This window comes from Mesoplodon bidens, assembly GCF_964165515.1.
Source record: "Mesoplodon bidens genome assembly, chromosome: 5".
NCBI lineage: Eukaryota > Metazoa > Chordata > Mammalia > Artiodactyla > Ziphiidae > Mesoplodon > Mesoplodon bidens.
In genome coordinates this window covers 115,739,497-115,761,903 of record NC_138161.1, presented here as the reverse complement: position 1 = coordinate 115,761,903, position 22,407 = coordinate 115,739,497, and the positions used below count along the sequence as shown (strand labels likewise).

General features: G+C 36.0%; 1 protein-coding gene across 4 annotated transcripts in view; it reads left to right on the top strand.

Moving 5' to 3' along the window:
• Nucleotides 1-22,407, top strand: part of ANKRD28 (ankyrin repeat domain 28) — a 170,122-nt gene that overhangs the window by 123,230 nt on the left and 24,485 nt on the right. For all 4 annotated transcript variants that reach the window (XM_081235948.1, XM_081235947.1, XM_081235946.1 and 1 more), the window contains 8 exons: nucleotides 2,926-3,068; nucleotides 5,654-5,866; nucleotides 9,630-9,708; nucleotides 10,856-10,970; nucleotides 11,920-12,002; nucleotides 13,431-13,494; nucleotides 13,705-13,773; nucleotides 15,893-16,033. In XM_081235948.1, coding sequence (XP_081092074.1) covers nucleotides 2,926-3,068; nucleotides 5,654-5,866; nucleotides 9,630-9,708; nucleotides 10,856-10,970; nucleotides 11,920-12,002; nucleotides 13,431-13,494; nucleotides 13,705-13,773; nucleotides 15,893-16,033 — 907 coding nt within the window. The remainder of the gene's footprint in view (nucleotides 1-2,925; nucleotides 3,069-5,653; nucleotides 5,867-9,629; nucleotides 9,709-10,855; nucleotides 10,971-11,919; nucleotides 12,003-13,430; nucleotides 13,495-13,704; nucleotides 13,774-15,892; nucleotides 16,034-22,407) is intronic.

The following is a 22,407-nucleotide window of genomic DNA, read 5'->3' as shown; positions in this document are numbered from 1 at the left end:
ATACTCCAGTAAAGATCTGTTTAAAAAAAAAAATCCATTTACTCATTCATCTTTTCTGTTGCCTTCAGTGCTTTTAGCAGTATCCAGTCACTTTTTGCCTCAGAGTACCTTACTTACTGTGATGACTTTGACATAGAGGGTACTAAATAAATATTAATTACCTTGATAAGCAACTCATTACATTATTTCTTCTTAAAGCAATGCATAATTTGAGTTGATGTGAAATGGTATTTTTTCTTCTTACTTTCCTTTCCATAAAAACTTGTGAGCATAGCTCATTTTACTTTTATTAATACATTCATAAACAAAAGAAAAATGTAGGGAATTTTCCAAATTCCCAACGGATAATGATTACATTTATCAAATTCACATTGCATGGATATAATTTTTTTAAAGGAGTTATTGACTACAGAATTATGTATGCCATGCATGTCTGCTGGATGCTGTCTTCTAAAAATACACCCAGATGAATTGAATGAAATCTAGTCTCCTTGGTAGCATCGTTCTATAAATTGATAAGGAAAACACATATGTATTCTGACTAGGTTCCGCCTTGCTAGAACAATATCATTTATTTCACTCTAGAACTTTCTTCCCTTTTTTCTTTTAAATAGGTCACCCCAAACTGGCTATGGAAAGGCCCCTTCTTCATGGTTTCAGTGGTCCGTTAAAGGAATTTTTACATATTTCAGAAATGTGCTTAAACAAATATTTGTCAATTTTAAGATTGTTCCCTGTGCATAGCACCTTTTAAAAATAGGGCTTTATCTGTCTCAGGAAAAGTTCACACTTCCTGGAATCTACATAATTAATATGATCTAAGTTATTTACTTAGAATGATGTGTTGGTTTTGGACAGTTTTTCCATTATGTTTGTATAATGGGCCTTCTAGTCTTAAAAGTCAGGAGAATTTGTTTCTTTCTGGCATATTTAGTGAATAATATGCATTTGCCTGGTTTAAAAAAGCTATATTTATGCGTGAGCCTCCTGGGCATTATCAGTCCTGGTTTTTAATACATTACAGTCAACCCAAGTAGTTGTCTTTCTAGAGCCATAGATCAGAGAGTACTGTGTAGTGAGAGATCTTTTGTACCAGTTAGTGCTCTAATATGATAGTCCCATTTAATTTGGCACCTAATGATTTGACAGTTATTCTTTTGATTTTTTCCTAAACATATAGTAGATATTTTTCATATTGAAATGGGGAAAAAAGTAGCTGAATGTATCCGCTTTAATTGATAATTTATATATATGAACAACTATATTTACTTGATTCTTTATGCATCTTGTAGACTCCTTTTTTCAAGGGGGCAAGGCACTGTGTTTGAAAGTCTCATTTTTATAGTTATTTACTTTATATACTCCTTCCCTATTACGGGTATTAAAAATGGCATCATTAGCAACTCGTTTAATGTAACATATTTATTAGCTACCTATTTTGTTTGAAATACACCAAGAAGTAGAACATAAGAGCCTATGATATTTGCCTTTAAAGATATATATATTTGGGAACTTAATACATAAAAGTATTTAAAGAGTTTGTTAGATAATGATTCAAGATTAAGTTATATCACAAAGTATTATTATGTATGCTTATTAGATAGTATTTACAGGTACATTGTGCTTTTGGCCACGTAATTCTAGGCAACTAGAAGCCTTAAAAAGACTTCTAGGGAAGATAGGAACTGACATGACCTTCTTCGAGGATTAGTAACAACGATTAGAAAGAAATGTCCAAGCAGAACATTCTGTACAATGTAGGAATCAGCCCCATGAACAAAGGCACAGAGGTGGAAAGGCTTTTGGGAGGAGGAGAAAGCACTGTATAATCTAATGTGACAAGAAGTGAGGAGATAAGAAAGGAGAACAGTGGTTCTCCCACCTTCCAGATACATGTCCCCCTTCCTGGCCTCCTTATGTGGTTGGGTGGGGCCTGAGACTAGTTCCGCCTAATGAAAGTAGCATCCCCTGTGGACCAGAGCATTTAATTGCTGGTGTGAGACTGTAGTCTGTTCCCCTTTCTGGCACAGTGACCAAGCTGCCTTTAAATCATGTGTCAGCTCCATGAATCTGGATCCTTGCGTGACTAAGCAGAGCCCTCTGGCCAAGCTATCATAATGCTAATGAGAAATAAAACACTAATTGTTTAAGCTGCTGAGATTTGGGAGTTGGTTGTTAACCGCAGCATGTATAACCTAGCCCAGGGGTCCCCATCCCCCAGAACCGGGCCGCACAGCAAAAGGTGAGTGGCAGGCAAGCCAGCCAAGTTTCATCTGCCACTCCGCATCCCCCCCATAGGGCTGAACCATCCCCCCCATCACTCACATTACCGCCTGAACCATTCCCGCTCCACCCCCGCCACGTGGAAAAATTATCTCCCATGAAACCGGTCCCTGTTGCCAAAAAGCTTGCGGACTGCTGACCTAGCCTATCCTGATTGTTAAGGCATCTGGTGGAAATAATAAGGGAAAAGAAGTTTTTAGCTGCGTGTTCTAAAGACCTGACATTTTTAAGAAAAATAAGCCCAAGTCACTCCCAGATTTCGACGTAGAAGAAGATTCCACAACATAAACTAATGTCTTACATTAGACATGAAAAGCTAACTTAAGAACTGGAGAATGTATTAAAACAACCTTGGAAACAAGATCTAGGTAAAAGGAAGATTGCAGGGTTATCATTGGATAAAATAATTAAATGTATTATTTTCGGTTATTAGTTACCTCCATCAGCATTTATCAAAATTATCCTGAATTCTTATTTTTTTCTTCTATCCTCTCTCTGGTTATAATGTGATTAATTGGTGACTTGTCATGCATTATCTAGTTAATTTGTATTATATTTTTACCTGTCTTTAAAGGTATTCAGGATTGTATTTCATATTTTCCATACACTCATCTTGTTTTTTCTTCATAAACACATTTTCAGGTCACATTGAAGTAGTGAAATTACTTGTGGCACACGGAGCTGAAGTGACATGCAAGGACAAGAAGTCTTATACACCTCTCCACGCAGCAGCCTCTAGTGGGATGATCAGCATAGTCAAGTACCTTCTTGATCTTGGGGTTGATGTAGGTGTACAGACTAAGCAGTACAGAAGAATGGAGCATTTTGTGTGTTTATGATTTTGTTGTTGGCAGAAGTTATTTCAAATTTAAAAGATGATTTCTTATAATAACATTTTTGTCTTTTAATAGTTTTATGTTTATAGTCCTTTACATAATATACAGTGCACTGATGTCTGACCAAGTCATGAAGTTAGTCAAATGTATTAAGAGGTGAAATATATTCCAAAGGTGAATGGTTGATTGACAGAAGTTTTTCTTTTCCATCACATTCTAGGCCCTGTAGCTTCATTTCAGCTATGGAAACCAGCAGATCAGACATATTTGGATTATTTTCCTAAGTGGCTGGGTTATTGTTAGTATTATTTGCCCAGTTTGTCTAATATTTCCTTTAAATGACCGTAGCTGTTCACATTACAGGATATTGGCCAGAGGCAGGCAGGAAAACTAGAGGCTTCTGGCCCATTAGCTGCAAGTGTTCCTTACTGTATGATCTGTTTGGTTTAGAGGGGTTGCTCTTTCATCTGAATGTATTTGATTACGGAACTGGGATAGCTAAGAATACCTGTAGCTCCCACAGTCCATCCTTTAGGCACAGTTCTGACAAACTCATCTGGTCTTTAAAACACAGATGAAAAGCAGCCAAGTAGAAGGGGAGAGGGAGGTAGTTTAGATCAGCTGCAAAGACAGAAAGATAGGTGGTAATCTGATTGGACAAAGAACACGTGGCAGAACTGTGGAGCAGGATAGCCTATTAATTTAATTTAAGGACTTTATGAAGCACTTAGTTACTGAAAATGTTGGGATCAAAAATTCAACCACATTGTTAGGTAGAAGCTTGTAGAGTGCAAACAGATGAAAGTTTTATTTCAACTCAGCACTTCCTATAGCTCTGTTTCAACAGAGTGACATAATGCCTTAAGAGACCCTTGATCTAGATAAATGAGATAGCCTTGTTTCTGATCACTGTTTCAAGTCCATTCTGGTGCAATTTTTAAAGCTTATGTTATTGACAGCAAAATTATAAACTCTGGTGAGAGTGTTCTTCAGAAAAAGTGGTCAGACTTAGAGCCATTTAGTGACATGTGGCCTCCAATTGCATGACTTAGTTTCCTAGAGCTGAAGTGAGTGACTTAAAACAATAAATTTAATCTCTCAAAGTTTTGGAAGCTCCGAGGGAGAATCTTTTCTGTGTCCACCAGCTTTTGGTGATGAAATCTAGATAACTTGACTAAAGTTAAGTGTTGCTTTTTCACTTCCTCTAATTTCTGTTACCGGAGATGGGAGAAAAGAAAATGTTAAATAAAGTTGTGATAAGTTGGGGCCAACCACAAGGTTAGAGGGCACAGTCTCCACACAGGACTGACTTCAGTTTTGATGATTCACTACAAGGACTCCAGAAACTCACTGCAAGCTATTATACTCACAGTTATGGTTTATTATGCAGAAAAGATACAAATTAACATCGGCCAAAGGAAGAGACACACAAGGCAGGGTCTTAAGAGTATTCTAAACGCAAAGCTTCCATTGGCCTCTCCTTACAGAGTTAGGACCCCTTACTCTCCCAGCATCTGAACGTGACATATGCACATAGTATTGCTAACCAGAGAAGCCCTCCTGAGCTTTGTTTTCAGCGTTTTATTGGCCCTCCACTACATAGGCATGATTGATTCATCAAAATTGCTCATATGGTTGATTTCAGTCTCCAAGTCCACTGATAGCAGTGGACCCGAAGCCCCTCCCCTCCATCACATGGTTGGTTTATGTGGTGTGGTTGGCCCTACCCTAAAGACCCGCTGTGCCTGTTCCTACTCTCAGGTCCAGGGTAGCCAGCTCCCACCCTGGACAAGGACACAGCTGTCAGGTGTGCCATAGCTAACCTCCCAGAAGACAGGAGCGAAAGTACAATTCTTTACCACAGAAAAGTTATGTAAACTTTAAAATATTCATCCAATATATTTTTTAAGAAATAGAAAGATAAAGAAACTTCAGTTACATGAATTATTTCTCAATGTTGACTGTATTTTTTGAGCACATTCATTTTGGTAAAATGTCAGTATGTAGGCTGGAAAATATCTAAAGCCCAAGTTTGTTGCAGAAATGAATTAAATAGAAAAGGATGTCAGTCATTTTTAAAAAAATCTTTCTCTACTAATCACCAATTTTAATCTTTTGTCACTGTAAATAGCAGAAAATATGCATGTTTTTCAATATATGTCAGAATTTTCCGTTTGTGTTCATTTTTCATGATTCTTAGAATTAATTCTGATTGTCCCTTACCTAGAATGCTTTAAAAAATATATTATTTGTTTTCATTTTCCTAAAATATCTCTTGGAATCATTCAGTTTTGTCATGAAGTAGACATTGTATATATGAGTTATATTCCCTGAAGCTACAAAATCGTTTGACGCCAAAATGTTGTTATGTTCGTTATTTTTAAAGAAGTTTAAAATTATAAGCCATATCTGTGTATTTATCCCTGTTTGTTTCTCACTTTAATAATTAGATTTCAACCACAGTGTTGCTAAAATAGCTCACAACAATAATCAGGAAGACTGCTTTAAGATTGACAATTTTTTTCTTCCAATAGATGAATGAACCAAATGCCTATGGAAATACACCTCTTCATGTAGCCTGCTACAATGGACAAGATGTTGTCGTGAATGAACTTATAGACTGTGGTGCTAATGTAAATCAAAAGAATGAAAAAGGGTTTACTCCTTTGCACTTTGCTGCTGCATCAACACATGGAGCATTGTGTTTAGAGCTTCTAGTAGGCAATGGGGCCGATGTCAATATGAAGGTATGAAGTAAGATCAGAATCCCTATCTAGTATTTAGGAGTTCACCATAGTATCAGTAGCTACTAAAAAGGAGTGAATTACTGATAACACACAGATGAATCTTAAAAATACTATGCTGAGTGAAAGCGTTACACAAGAATATATTCACTATTTCCATTTATATAAGGTTTTAGAACAGACAAAATTCCAGTTATATGGGGTTCCAGACTCTATAGTTGCAGGGGGGGAAAGAGAACAGTTGTTGCCTCTGGGAGGAGGGATTGATGAAAAGGGGGCGTGGGGGAACTTTCTCTGTGGTGGTAATGTCCTGTATTTTGACAGCTTTGTGTTATATAAATAAGTGTTAGTCAAAACTCATCAGATGGTACATTTTTTATATGTCTCATTGCATGTAAATGTTCCCGTAGTAGGTTACAAATCAAACAAATACTGAACCCTAGTTAATGATACGCATACCAAAGTGTTTAGAGGTAATAGGTAGTGATATCAGCAGCTGACTTTAAAAAGCATCATTTAGGGACTTCCCTGGCAGTCCAGTGGTTAAGACCGCACACTTCCACTGCAGGGGACATGGGTTTGATCCCTAGTCTTGCATGCCACGCGGTGTGCCCGCCCCCAAAAAAAAGCATCACTTAATTGCACGGGTGGGTAGAGAGATGGATGTATGATAATGCTCACATAGTAAAATGTTAGTGGTAGACTCTAGGTGATATGTATATGGGTGCTCACTGTAATATTCTTTCAACTTTTCTGTTCTGAAATTTTTCACAGTGTTAGAAAAGTTAGAAGACTGATACAGTGTTTTACATATAAGAATAGTTGCTTTTTGGTTTCTTGGTCATTTGCTTTCAAGAGTGAACATTTGAATTTTAGAAATATGTGAAAATTCTGGAGCCAAAATATATGTACCTTTACTGCATAATTCTTTGGAAATGCACATGCAACCACAGTTTTGAACATAACTACTTCATAATGTATAATCATCATTTTATATTTTCCAAGATGCTTTCACTGATTGCTTCTGTATTAATTTATTAATTCATTCTTTGAGCACTTGCCAAACCATGTCTGTGGTGTAAAGAAAACAAAACCACAAACAAAATTGAACCGTTTAGGATTAGTAAAAACATTTAAGCTTCAAATGTTTTCAGAGCTTTCATTGCATAAAATTTCAGCTCCTTTTGTAGGTGTGATGAGCCAGTGTCTTTCAGACTGGTAGAGAAAGGAGTCTATTTTCTTACCTCTCTAACTGTAGAAAATCCTTTAATGATGCCACTGACCCACTCTGACAGCTGTAGCAGCAGCAAGCCCATCTATAATTAGGTCATTGCTCTAAATTGCCCCCCTGCCAGCTAAAGGACAAAGCTTATACATATGGAAGGAAAGGGCATGAGATATCATAAAGAACCCCTTTCTGGTTAAAATGTCTCTTTTAAGAATATATATTTAAAGCTTTCAGTTCTCAATCAGATCACCTACTAAACTAAAGTTTTATTTTTAATAATTTAAATAACTTCTAAATATTTACTGATAAGTTCAAACTGCTTATTTTGATTTGAAGAATTCCTGCTGTTTGGATAATCAGTGCCTAGAAAAAGTATCAGAATTCTTGTGGGGGTGGGAAATTTGTTACTTGTTTCCTCAAAAGCCTAGTAATATTTTTTAATGAAGAGTTTTTCAAAATAAAAATTTTGAAATTATCTTCATATTCTTCAAACGAAAAAATCTCATCAAGTAGTTTTAGTCTCTGTGAGACCCCTTTATGATAAAGTGGCTGTAGTTAAAATTATCTTTGTTAAATATTAAGTATCATGGAATAAGAGGCTTACCTATATCATTAACTATTACGCATTTTTTAGTTTATATGGGGCTGGGTAAAAATTAGGCTTTCTATTTTATACAGTGCCATTTAGACATGACTGTTTACTATAATTTGAAGATAATTAATCACTTGCTTCATGTCATTGCCTACGTAGCTGACTCTAGTACCTATGATTATTTTTAAGCCTGTATTTTCTTTTGAAATGTTGAGATGAGAATCAATTCTACAAGAGGGTCACTTGTAGTATAATGCTTAGCAGTGGTCCTATTTGAAGTTACCTCCTTAATGATTTAGAAAATTCAGTGGTAGATTTTACACATGACAAGGGAATGTTTTAGCAAAACAGTTAAGATGTAGTGGTTAAGTTTGAAGACAACAGACCATGATGCTGGTTTAAAAATAGATTTCATAAAAGTTGCTTTAATCTTGTCTAAGGACGTATGACATCCTGCTGATGTGCAGTTGCCCAGTTTTCTTACCGCCAAGTTCCAATGAAACACACTCCCCAAGTTGTTGATGACTTCTGAGGTACCGTCCAACTGACATTATGTAAAAATTGTTGATAGCAGTGAGTTTTCAACGCATAAGAATGTGCGTTCATTCAAGAATATATCTTCATTCCTGACACCTATGTTTCCTGTATTTGTCAAATTGATGCTTATCGAATTATTGGTTGACTAAGGAGTTAAGGCTTTGACATTTGCCTTGCAAGAAAAAAATTATATTTGCTGACCCTCAAGTTCTCCTTATCAAGGCACCTTTCTCCTTCATCTTTTCCTCCCATCCCATTCTCTATTTTGATGTTTCTGTCCTTGTGGATGACTAGAATTGGAATGTGAATTTAGGTTTGTAATTATTCAGTTTATAAGTTTTTTAATTGGTTGTCCTACAGAATACTACATAGACGTAAAATGAATGGTTTTTAAAAAGCAGTATACCTCTGTTTTTTCATAACCTTGCTTATGAACCATGCCTCATTGATTGTGTCACTTACCGATTTTTTTTTTTCCCACTCTTCAAGTGTTTATTCCATAATCAGTTACTGTAGAGGACAGGAACCCAATTGTATATAGGTTGAAAGCAAGAAGTATACAATTTCTCACAATATATCCAGTTGTCAACCCAGATAGCTGTCACACCTTTTCCCACCCCACCGTGTACTTTAAATTTTGGTCAGATAAACAAAATACCCCAAATACTTCTTTCCTTTGTGATGGTCACATGTATGTTTTGATTAACAAAATAATTTTAGGGAAGAAAAGACTTTACCTAACTCACAATAAAAGATATCACCTAACTCAGGCATTGTTTTTCTTCATATTTGGAATTCCTCTAGAATTTCAGAATTTCTACATCAAACACACATGCAAGGCCAGTCTGGTTTATTATTTTAAGTAATTTGAGAAAATAGCTAACATTATTTGTTACAAATAACTATAAACAAAATAATGTATAAAGTTTTTAAGTGAATTATAGTTTCTGAAGTTAATTCTAACATTCACTTTTCCTTGGTCAAGGAGGGATTCAGCATTTCTTAGAAAAAAAGAATTGTAGCAGTGTGAAATTTTTGAACTCTGGGCAGCACATCCTGGCAATACCACTTCCAGTGATGTGACCTTGGTCGAATCATTAATATCCTTTGTGCATCAGTTCCCCCACCTGAAATAGGAGTGATATTAAGATTACACCATACCCACCACTCTGGGCCTTTTTAAAACTGTGGGCATTGAGGTTTCTGTATATTTGTGCTTTATGATATATGTACTAAAAAATTAGTTCATAATTTCAAACAGCTGTTTTACTGCTACAGGCTTCAGTTAAACTTAACGCTTGAATAATAGTTCTACAGAGTAAAGTTGCAAGAGGATATTCAAAATAAAACTAACAATTACATGTTACAGATATAACAAGGATTTTAAATCTCCTGTGTGTTTATTTCAGAGCAAAGATGGAAAAACCCCACTGCACATGACTGCCCTCCACGGTAGATTCTCCAGATCACAAACCATTATCCAGAGTGGTAAAAAGTATTTCTGTTTGTTTTTTTTCTTAAGTGTAGTAAAAGCATCCACATAATGAATGGTATTGAGGAATTGTCATAGCAGTATACACATTTTTGACATTTGATATCAGAGCTCATGAAAATCAGATAATGAAGAATTTTAAATGCCATGTACATGTATCTTTTTTTTTTTAGCAGTACGCAGGCCTCTCACTTCTGTGGCCTCTCTCGCTGCGGAGCACAGGCTCCAGACGCGCAGGCCCAGCAGCCATGGCTCACGGGCCCAGCCGCTCCGCGGCATGTGGGATCCTCCCAGACCGGGGCACGATTCCGTGTCCCCTGCATCAGCAGGCGGACTCCCAACCACTGCGCCACCAGGGAAGCCCCATGTATCTTTTGTAATTATGTTTTTCATTTATTTTTGTATTGTTTCCCTTAGATTATAAATATAATTTCTCTAGCAGTTAGTGTTGGCTTTTTAAAAACATGCTAGATAGAAAACTCTGCCTTTCTACTGCAAACTGTATTATATATTAAGAAAACTCGGTTGCATTTCTCTTTTCCCTTCTGACTATCTTGAACTGTTTTTAGCATTTTCATTTATTTTCTGAACTTGTATTCTTTTGCATTTGAATTAGTACTAGACAGGCTAAACTTTTAAATAAAAAGAACTTTTGGGTACATTAAAGTAGTGTTTTCACAAGCCATGTTCTGAGGAACTGTTTATTAGTAGTGCTCAAGACAATAGCTGTTCTGATTTTGCAGGGAAAGGGTAGAAATAAGCTCATGATCAAATAATTCATAAAATATTGCATGCTGTCTTCTTGGTGACACAGAGTGTGCACATTAAAGCTTTGGAAAGTCTCACTCTAAAGAAATGTGTTTAATTTTGTTTAAATACAGTGGATTCCAAACACTGGATGCGCAGAACCCTTTTGTAATTTTTAAATCTGTTAAAATCTTATGCTTGTTCACAAAATTGCTTTAAGTGTGAAATCTGTAACCCCAGTGCCTGGCCCAGTAAATGTGCTGTGGATGAAATCTATGGTTAAATTGCTATACCCATTAGTTTGTGCTTGAATTGCATTTTATATCACTTTCCATGTAATAGATTTGACTTGATCGTTATATAGTCCAGTGTCTGATAGTATGTCCTTTATTGCAGGAGCAGTAATCGACTGTGAGGATAAGAATGGGAACACCCCTTTGCACATAGCAGCGAGGTACGGCCATGAGCTGCTAATCAACACTCTAATTACAAGTGGTGCTGACACTGCAAAGTAAGTACTTCCCAAGGTGTTGATGCCTTGTCAGGGAAACGTGGATTTTGTCCTCAATGTAGTACTAATTGCTTGAGCTTTTCCCTCTTTGTATTGGCGATGTAATAGAATAGAATGTTTAATGTGATTTCATTGGTAAACCAGCATAGGGTATTTTTATATTTTTTTACCCCAGTTCTTTCTAGATTATGAGTAACATTAAAGTTTCCATGTAAGATTTTGTTTGAAGGATGGATTCTCTTGCATGCTCTGCAGAAAGAAACACCCTACTTTTAAGTTGATGTTTATCATTCTTATGTATGTTTTTAAATTTTTATTACCTTTTTATATGTTTATTAACATGTTTTAAATCTTCTATTAAACTTTCTGTAAATGGTGTGCTACTGTACACTTTTTAACTTTTTTTTTTTTTTACATGAAGTTGTTGGTTTAGCCATGTAGATATAAATTTGGGCTTTTTTTTCTCACCTCTATACATAACTCTAGTTCATTCATTTTATAAAATTTAATTCTTGTGTAAAGATTTCACAGTTTATTCATTCTCATTTACAAACACAGGTTGCTTCCAAGTTTTTACTATTACAAAAATTACTGCAGTGAACATTCTTAAACATTTTGCCTTGTGGTCATGATTCTCAACATCGGGGCAGGGGGAATGGGTTTTGCTCCTGAGGCAAGTGTCTAGAGACATTTTTCGTTGTCATAATTTGGGGAGGAGAGTGTTACTGTCATCCAGTGTAGGTAGAACCAGGGGGCACTGATGACATCCTACAGGCACAGGATAACCCAGCCCCCCAGCCCCACAGAAAATCCATAATGACAGTAGTGCTGAGGTTGACAAGTCCTGCGCTAAGAGGAAAGTTGCTGGATAAGTTAAGTATTGAATAGTTTCTTTTTAATTTATTTAAGTGATTGCATTGTGATGAGGACACTGTCCTGTTCACTTTAGGCGTGGCATACATGGAATGTTCCCCCTCCATTTGGCAGCCTTAAGTGGTTTTTCAGATTGCTGTAGGAAACTTCTTTCTTCTGGTAAGTGGAACCTTCACAGACAGATTAACCCCTTTTACCTCCCCATCCGCCCCCCGCCATCTCCCATTTTAATACAGTCTCTTTATCCTGCTTTTCCAGAATCACATATAGATATGTCCATGTGTGGATCATTTATTAACCCCTCTTAGAAGATTTTGGACCCTTTAATTTTAAGATTTGATTTTCTCTTCAGCTCTGGGAAAGGTTTTATTTTTCCAGTGATTTCCTCCTCTCTCTCTTAGTTGGGGAATGGGGTGTGGAATATTTCTAGAGCAGTCCGTTTGTGTCTAGAAGTAAAATATCTTCATTTGCATGCTTCCTTTTTAAGAGCCAATGGCCAGTTTACAATATCTTCTAGGTTTGTGAAATTATTTATGCCATATCTAATTACTGTCTTAAAATACCACATAGTCAGTTTGAAGCAAAACAGGATCAATAGCTTTCTATAAATATTACTACAAAATTATGATCCTTATTAAATGCATAGAATTACTAAATATATAAGATTTAATTTTTAATGATATTCTATTAGCGTGTTAGGAAAGTTGAACAGATTTTGTATATTAATACACTTGATTGCTAAAAGAATTATGGGAAAGTTTCAGTGAAAATTAACATATTGTGAGACAGACACTTCTGAGTTTTTCTTAATGATATCTTTTAAATGAGGTAATTGTTTTGAATGTTTTAAGTGTATGTGTGTCCACAAGTAATCACATACCCATTTATCTATGAAGGAGAATTCTAAAAACCTCTTCTCAGTGTTAGTGTTAATCTGCAAGTACCAAAGCACCTATGGGTTTAAAAAAAAAGTTTTATTAAGAAATAATTCATGTATCATACAATTCACCTGTTTAAAATTTACAATTCAGTGGTTTTTTTAAGTATATTCACAGAGGTATGTAACCATGACTACAATGGGTTCTAGAACATTTTCATTCCCCTCCCAAAAAAAAACCCCTCATTTTCAGTCAGTTCCCCATTTCCTCCCTCCCCCCAGCCCTAAGCAGTCATTAATCTACTTTCCACCTCTATAAATTTACCTATTCTGGACATTTCATAGAAATGGAATCACCCAAGATGCGGTTTTGTGACTGATTTTTTTCACTTAGAAATGTTCTGAAAGGTCATCCAGTGTTACAAACATGTATCAGTACTTTATTTCTTTTTATTGCTGAATAATATTCCATTGTATCCTATGACTTTTAAACAAGTACTCTAGCATTTGTTCTAAAACCACCAATCCTTTAGTGGTAATTTTTTTTAAATACTGTACATTATTAATCTATTTTCAATTAATTTTTACCTATTTGTAATTCATAGTTTTGTTTAAGATTGGGGGTGTGTGATTTTACATTTTTTTAATGTAATACTCTAATATAAAGTAACATACCTATACTATTATATAAGATGTATTCATTCTTGTAGGATTTGATATAGATACCCCAGATGATTTTGGCAGGACCTGTCTACATGCAGCTGCAGCTGGAGGGTATGTTAACAAAATTTTTACTTTTTTTAAGAAAAAGGTAGTTGATCATGGCAGTTTTTGTTTGTTTGTTTCATAAAGTATAAATCATAGCGTTTTATTCACTCTGCCCTCATTTGAAAACATGCTTTTATACTTATTTAAACCTACCGATTTCATTATAATTACAATTTCATTACAATTACATCTTCTCAATGTATTTTTCCTGGGTAGGAATTTGGAGTGCCTAAACCTTCTGCTGAACACTGGTGCAGACTTCAACAAAAAGGATAAGTTTGGAAGGTAGGGTGTAGTACAGTTCCTCTATAGAGCCTACTTAACGTTACTTACCTAATGACTTTCTTGACCTTCTAATGTGGCTTCTGAGAGGTAACTGAATAATTCTACGACTTTTGCATTGTGATCATGATTCGTTGAGAGGCCCCAATAAGTAGATAACTTCTGAATATTCATTCTCACCCACAGTCTTCTTCCAGCTGGGCCCCTGCCATAGCCTCAGGCTACCAGCCACAGCTTTACTTTATAAGCACTTCTATACCTCTTGTGATGTCATTCCTCCTCCTCCTCCCATAATTATAGCCATGAAAATATAAAACTGCATGGTACCTGTGCTCCCTCAAAAAACTCAAAAGAGCTGGAACTCAGTGGTAGTTCTCCATTCCTTCAAGTCATTCTTTTGTTAGAGACTCTGCTGCCTATATTTGGTTCCAGAGCACTAGAAAGAGGGAGGAAACAGGTTACAAATTTATGTGTAATTTTTCTTTCTCCTCTTCTCTGACTCTCCGCACACACCGTGAGCGTGACCCACAGGAAAGCACCTGTGAATGCAGAGTCCCTTTGTAGTCACCCAGCCAATCTGCAGTCTCACTGTTCAGCCCCAGGCCTCATTGTTACTTGCATCTGTGATTGCAGTACTTAAAGCCACCATGATCTACTAAGTTACTTAGAGTAGGAATTGACCCAGAGTCTGTTAGAACCACATAGGAAAGGACAGAAGGCAATTTGAAAAATAGAGGCAAGCATGCTGTAGTGTATACAGAAATCTAAATATAATGTACACATGAAACTTATAATGTTATAATCTAGTGTTACCTCAATTAAAAAAAATAGAGGTGGCAATATGAGCAAAATTGTGTATCAGGAGTTTGAGAATTTTATCAGAGTATATGACAAGAGAGGGTGTGTGTGAATCTGTGTCAGTGCATGGGATTGGGCCAGTGCACAGTAGAATTACATGTGGTAGGGAATCAGAAGTGCATATAAGAAAAGAAAAGGAAAAATGACTATCTGACCCCATAATTATTTTGAGGAACAGACTGTTCTTCTAAGCCTGCTAATTGAAGGAACTAATGACCCACAAAATCAAAAATCACTTTCTTTGACTTTGGAGTGCAATTTATAACTAATTTATTTTTATAAGTGTACTTTAATCCAGCCTATATTAGTTAATCTGTAGCACTTGACACATTCTGTACTACAATTCGGGCACATTCTGAATTTAGAAGCTTGAAAGTAATTCAGGGTTAATGCATTTTCAAAAATACTATTACTATATTATACTATTATCCAATAAAGTAAAATAATGCTTCACTGTCCTTTCACCAGGTAAATATTTTAGAAAAAATTATACCATGAAGACTCTGGACTAAATTTACCTTCACTTTTCTGTTTTCTTCTTCTTCTGTTTTTTTTTTTTTTTTTTAATGAAAGGTCATGGATCATCATAGTTTTTTAATCTAAAGACAGAAACTCCTAAATTTAGTAATATTCTTTTTCATTTCAGTAACTGAGAAGAAATAAGCTACAAATATTCCATCTCTAGAAATTAACAGTGCTCTAAACTCTTCAAAATGATGAACAGTCTTCCAAACTATGCATTTTTTGCTTGAGGAATCTGATATTGCTGTGCAGCTCTACCATACAGTTGATATAACAGCATTCTTTTTAATGCTTCTGTATTTTTCTTACTCTTTATTCCTTTACTGAGACAGGAACAGAAGCTGCTACCTATGAAACATCTCTATTAGTATAGGGGAAGCTTTGTTAAATGAAAGTTTTCTCAAATTGCTGATGGCATTAGGGAGGAAAAAAAATAAGTTTTCAAGTTTTGGAGCAGAATATGAAGGATGTATGTAGTTCACTCAAAAGACTGGAATTGTTACTGTCTGGGGACCATGAAATGATTTAATTGTGTTCCTATCTTATTTTGTATTCTTAGAGGCTCTTTGCCATCTTAGTTTCTCCTCCAAGCTTTCTGTCTGGCCCTCCAAAAGACTTAGGTATATGGCAGAAATCAATCTCAGGCTTTCTATAAATATTTATAACTGGGTGGATCAACTGTGCTCTTGTTTACTGGTTTGTGTCCGTGACTTTTTTTTTTTTAATTAACTTGGGCAAAAAGATCTCCACTGCACTATGCTGCTGCCAACTGCAACTACCAGTGCCTGTTTGCTCTTGTGGGCTCAGGAGCAAGTGTGAATGACCTTGATGAAAGAGGATGCACACCCTTGCACTATGCAGCTACATCAGACACAGATGGCAAGTAAGTATCATGTGGTGAGAATGAAGGATTGTTTCTATCTGGCAGTTTTTATAGCAAATTTATATTTCCTTTTTTGTACTTTTTATTACTGATTATCTTTCCCTGATGCTCTAGTAGGGAAAATAAGTTGTTTTCATAATTATTCCTAGTCATAGTTTTTACCACCTACTTCTACTCGGTAGCCTGCGTTATGAACTAATCAGGTAGAAGAAAGATCAAGGTCCCTTTTTGTCCTCCCTTCCAAAAACACATCTTAATATCTATCACCTCCATGTTTTTTCCACCTGGCTTCTTAGAGGCAGCAGTCTTGAGTATATCATAGGGAAAGGGAAAGGCAGGAGGTACACAGACAATGCCATCAGAAGACTGAGAGGAGATTGGAATGCCAGTATTCTTCAGAGGTAGAAAGTTCATATTTCTAAGGGATCCCTGTAAATTGGTATTCAAATAGGGAATAATTGAACTGGCAGAATCTGGCACATAGTTAGTACTAAATAGTGCTTAAATAAGTAAATTATATAGATAATGGAGTAGTGAGTAAATGTTATCCAAGAATGACTTAATAAAATCAAAAGAATGAGATATTTATAAATTATTTCATAATTAATGTTCACCCAAAGTTGATCAGACCCATTTATAGTACCTTAATGTATATTGCCTTCTTGGAAGGAAATGAACTCATTAGAGACAGAGAAGAAATCTTCAATGTCTGTGGTATTCCCCATGAGTCTGGGTCAGTGAAGGGTAGGAAAAACAAATAATGGTTTCTGGGGAAAGATTTTATAAAATATACTTCAAGGAAGTTGCATTTAACACAGAACTATTTCCTTGGTTTTTAATGTTTACTTTTTTACCTTCAAAATAAAAAGCATAATTTGATGGTATTACTCACAAATATTAATTTATTATAAATTCTGTAACTAATTTCAAATCCATTTCTATAAGTAACACTTTGTTATGTTGGATTTGTGGCTAAAACCCTAATCTTGAAAGCATTAGTAAAATATACTCTCAGCCCTTTGTATCTACTGGTTTTGCATCTACAGATTCAGAGGGTCGACTGTATTCATTGTAGGGCTGTGTTCATTTTTTATAAGGGACTTAAGGGTCCAAGTCTCCGGTCTTTGGTATCCTCGAGTACTCTTGGAATCAGTCCCCCTTAGATACCGAAGGATGACCGTATTTTCTGTTCGGAGGAATATATCACTTCATACAATTTCATATATACCAGAATAGTTAGATATAAATAGGTTTTGGGAGGAGCTAAATTATTTGAAGTATGTTTTTGGATAGTAGAGCTTTAAAGAAAATCTCTGATAGAGACTTTGTAAATCAGAAAATATTTTGGTAAACTTGGGTAAGTAGATTATCCTCTGATTTATAAATTTTATAATTTCAGGATTTGATTTATAGATTTTCCTAAAATAGATTATACCCAAAATGACTGTCACCATCAGAAGTCCTTTACCACTGTTCCCATAAACTGTTTATTGGGTACTGCCCAGCATGATCTAAGTAAATTCCACTGAGTTCACGTACACACAGACAGAGATTACCCCATGGTCCTCCTGCCCTTATACAATTACATTAAATCTGAATTCTTACGCAGGAACAAAAGAATAACAATGTTCAACCTATACTGTTTGAGATTTGTGGTTTTATTTTAAGCCAGTCTACTTTTTCTTTAGAAGTATACTTAGTACTAGAGTGAATTAAATTGTTAGTTTTCTCACCTAATATAAACTGTTTTGAGCAATAGTCTAGAGCAGGGGTCCCTAAACCCTGGGCTGTGAACTAGTACTGGTCCATGGCCTGTTAGGAGCCAGGCCGCAGAGCAGGAGGTGAGTGGCGAGCTAGTGAAACTCATCTGCCGCTCCCCACCGCTCGCATTACCGCCTGGACCATCCCCGCCACCCACGCGCCCCCCAATCCGTGGAAAAATTGTCTTTCACAAAACCGGTTCCTGGTGCCAAAAAGGTTGGGGACCGCTGGTCTAGAGATATTTATTACTTAAACACTTAATTCTCAGTATGTCCACAAGCAACCTGATGTACCAGAAAGAACATGAGCTTTATCCAAAAGACCCAGCTGAAATCATGGGGGCTTCATATTATACCTTTTTGAGCCTGAGCAAATAATTGTTAGGCAAAATCTTCTTTATCTGTAAAATTAGAATGAAGCGTACTTCTTAGAATTGTGGGGAAAACTGAGGGCATGTGTATAAAAGAATCTAGCACTGTTTTTTGGAGCCTCTTTCTTACCTTTGAAATATCAAAGTCCCAGAGGTCTTGTCTGATGCCATCATTCATTCATTCATTCATTCATTCATTCATTTATATTAGTTTCTGCTTTATAACAAAGTGAATCAGTCATACATATACATCTGTTCCCACATCCCTTCCCTGCCATCATTTATTGACTCAGTGGTTTGTTCCCTGGGAACCTTCTGGAAACTATTCACTACAGTAACCATTTTAGGATACCATAGGCATCCTTTCAGTAAGTGATTGTTTTGGAGGCTTAAATAGTAGAATTAAAGAGTTGGTTTATTTTTCTGAACTCCAAGGATTTAATTCCCAGGAATAGGTTGGATAATAAGAGAATCTGGAATAATTCTTTCTGCTGCCAAAGCCAGAGTGAAATATTTTCTAAAAGAAGAAACAAATTCCCCATGACTTCAAATACTGTTATTCAGTAATGTGTGTTTGTTGGTTTGTTTCTTTAATGATGGTTTAATAATATCCTGTCAGCATCCCCAGGGTAAGTTGTATATACTTTGGGATTTTTGACACTCTGCCACTGGTTTTCTGCTGTTCAGAAGTGACATAAGTAATTACAATTCTACTCTGCCTTGTGTGCCTGTCTTTACTTTCAGTAAATGTTGGAAAAATACGTGAAATCGTTCCTACTCATTCTACTCATCCTGCTAGTCACCCCCATCATCCTGATGCCCACATTCACTCTAGACAGTCGTGACTCAGCAAACAAATATATAGTTATTTTCACGGGAGAAACGTACTAAATGTATTAAATATTAACAAATAAAATCCTCTTTGCCATTTGAAGAAAAATAGGACTGGCTATAAGCATGATGGTGAGGACCTACCCCACGCCTGTGTGTTGTGTATAAGAGAAGGGGAAGGCTGGGGTTATTTATTGTGATTACATATAAGGAAGAAATCCTGCTCATGCCTTTTCTTCTGTGATAACTACCATTAACAGAAGTGTTTCTATACGTTTATGTAGATCATTTCACATCCATCACAGTGTAATCAGAGTTATGAACCTGGTAAATGTCTGTCCATAGGCTTTTCTGTGTTTGTAGGGTTATATGTACATGTGTTTATGAATGCATAGATATATTTCACCAAGATACACTTTTATGGAGATAGATGTTCACAAAAATGGGATCATATTTTGACTTCTAATAGCATTGTTTATTTTTGTCTGTTTTGAACTTTATATAAATGGAATCATACAGTCTTTTGTTTGGAACTTTTATAATCCTTAGGTTTATTCCTAAGTATTTGATATTTTGATTGCCAAAATAAATCTATCTTTAAATTTCCTTTGTTGTGAAATAGAGAAATATATTTGACTTTTGTATACAACTTTGCATTCAGCAGCCTTGTTAAACCTGTTTTATGTATGCATGTAAGACAGAACTGGGTTTGATTCTGGCTCTGCCACTTGCTGTGAGACCTTGGGCAGGTTACTTAACCTCTCTGCACATTTCATCTGTCAAGTGGGAATAATAGTCTGACCTTAACTCATGGCCATATGTGGTACAGAATATCTGAATTGCTTAGAACAATACCTGACACATTGTAATCTTCCTGTAAGGATTAGTTGTATTTTTTAAAGCTATGCTTAATATCTTTTTTTGTCAGTCAGACACTCATATACCGTGATGGGGGAGAGTAGAGTTAGGAGGGCCTCTGGTGACAATGCCACATCCTCTGCCCTGGGCCGAGTGGTCCTCTCCCAGGGCTCTGACCAGCCGTGGGACACATGGATTTGACTCAGTCTGAACCTGCACCAGAAAAAGTGGTAGGAGTTCATGGGTGGTAGGGGAAGAGTAGGAGAATTTAAAATAGTTTGAAAATCACTCTGATTTGAATTACATGCTTAATTGGGATGAGGATATTTGTCTAACAAATGAAGAAAACAAAATATTTAACAGTAAGTTTGGTTTATTACTTAGCTATTTAGCCATAAATATTCCTCCAGATTTTGCATACATGGTTTATTTTAGGGAAATAAGAGAAATTGTAGAAAATCTTCATTTCTTAATTTTCTGAGTTTTATAAAATGAGCGTGTTAACTTACAATGAGAAAAAAAACTTAGGATTGACTCTCTCCCCTGCACCTCATTTGCAAATCAAAAGTGAGGTTCAGATTTTCAAGATCAAGCAATTTTGTGGTTCAGAATTTTATAAACACCCAGGTTAAAGTGTCACTAACTCATTAACCCCTGTGCTGAAGCATTTGTAGCATAGAAAGAACACTTGAAGAAAAGACCCAAGGCCTAGTCCTTGCTTTGCCATATTCTAGCCAAAAGATTAGGAGCAAGTCATTTAATTTTCCTGAATGTCAGTAATTTTTTTCATTTGTTAAAGGTAATGCTTACAAAGTAGTCATGAAAATTCATATTGCTTAGCAAAATTTGAAAGGCATGGCAATAGAAGTAATTTTATAATTATAAATCAACTCTTAGTCTTTGTTTTGTTATAGGAGACCAATCACCTAGTACTATGAAGGTAGACAAAGAAATAATGATTTGATAAGAACTACTGCATGTATTATGGTTGAATTATTTCAAACCATTTAATGTTGTACACTTGCAACTAGTGAATATAAGTAGTGCTTTGAGACATGCTCTCCTACTGCAGAAAGTAAACATGAACTTACCTACTTGTTTTGCTTTCCTTAAATAAGTCAGGTTTTTTTTCCCCCCAGTACTCATGTATCAGCAAGTTATCTTAAAATAGTTTGTTCCACTGACAGAATCTGCCTTGTATTCAGGTCTCAGTAGGGAGAACTATTTCTGTTTATCATTCACATCTAGAGAACTTGATTAAAGGTAAAAAGATATGCCCTTGGGTGAAATGTTTCTGCCTTTAAAGCAGTGAGACTGTCCTTCCAGGCCAGCAGGTTTTTCCTTCATCCCAGTGAAGATTGACCTGTGAGCTGGTACCTAGGCAGACTGTGTACAGAGTCTACACACTGCCTGAAATACTTCCTGGAGTGCCCTCAGAGCTAGTTTAGGAATACCGAGAAACACCAGGCTTGTTCCTTAGAGTCAGATTCGGGTGATGTTGTTGTTCTATCATAGTGATATGCATTTCATCATAATTTTCACTGCATATAAATATCAAAATCCCGCTTAAAAGGATGAACATTTGCTATCATTAAGGATATTATAATAAATGTAGATTCTGTAAGTAATTCCTAAGAGATCTAAAGTACTTTCAGCAATTAGCATTAAAGAAATAAGGGTTGGCATTGCAAAGAATGGTCCTCATACATATATGATAGAGTTACTCCCAGTTACATCACTCCATTGTTCCTTTCTACTTGTTCTTATAACTTCAGTATGCTTTTGGAAACTTGACAAGTAGTATCTGATTATAGATTCCCCCCCTAGTGGTAGAGCTAGTAGTTAGTTAGACATACTGCAGTATTAGACAAATTATCACTGAATAATTATGGACTTGGAATTTGAACATGAATGGATTTTAGATTATTTAGTTGAATTCCTACTCCCATCTATCAAATGAATAAACAGAAGCCATTTCACCATAAAGGTGAAACGATTTGCCCAAGATCACTGGTATCAAACTAACTCTCGCGATAAATCTTTTAATTTCTAATTCAGTACTCTTTTTTTTTTGCTACAGTAACATCAGAATTATAACAAATTGTGAACCTTATAGTCCTTTTATTGAAAAAAAATTTTTTAACATCTTTATTGGAGTATAATTGCTTTACAATGGTTAGTTTCTGCTGTATAACAAAGTGAATCAGCTATACGTATACATATATCCCCATATCTCTTCCCTCTTGCGTCTCCCTCCCACCCTCCCTATCCCACCCTCCCTATCCCACCCCTCTAAGTGGTCGCAAAGCACCGAGCTGATCTCCCTGTGCTGAGTGGCTGCTTCCCACTAGCTGTTTTACATTTGGTAGTGTATATATGTCAGTGTTACTCTCTCACTTCGTCCCAGCTTCCCCTTCCCCCTCCCCGTGTCCTCAAGTCCATTCTCTATGTCTGTGTCTTTATTCCTGTCCTGCCCCTAGGTTCATGAGAACCATTTTTTTTTTTTTTAGATTCCATATATATGTGTTAGCATACGGTATTTGTTTTTCTCTTT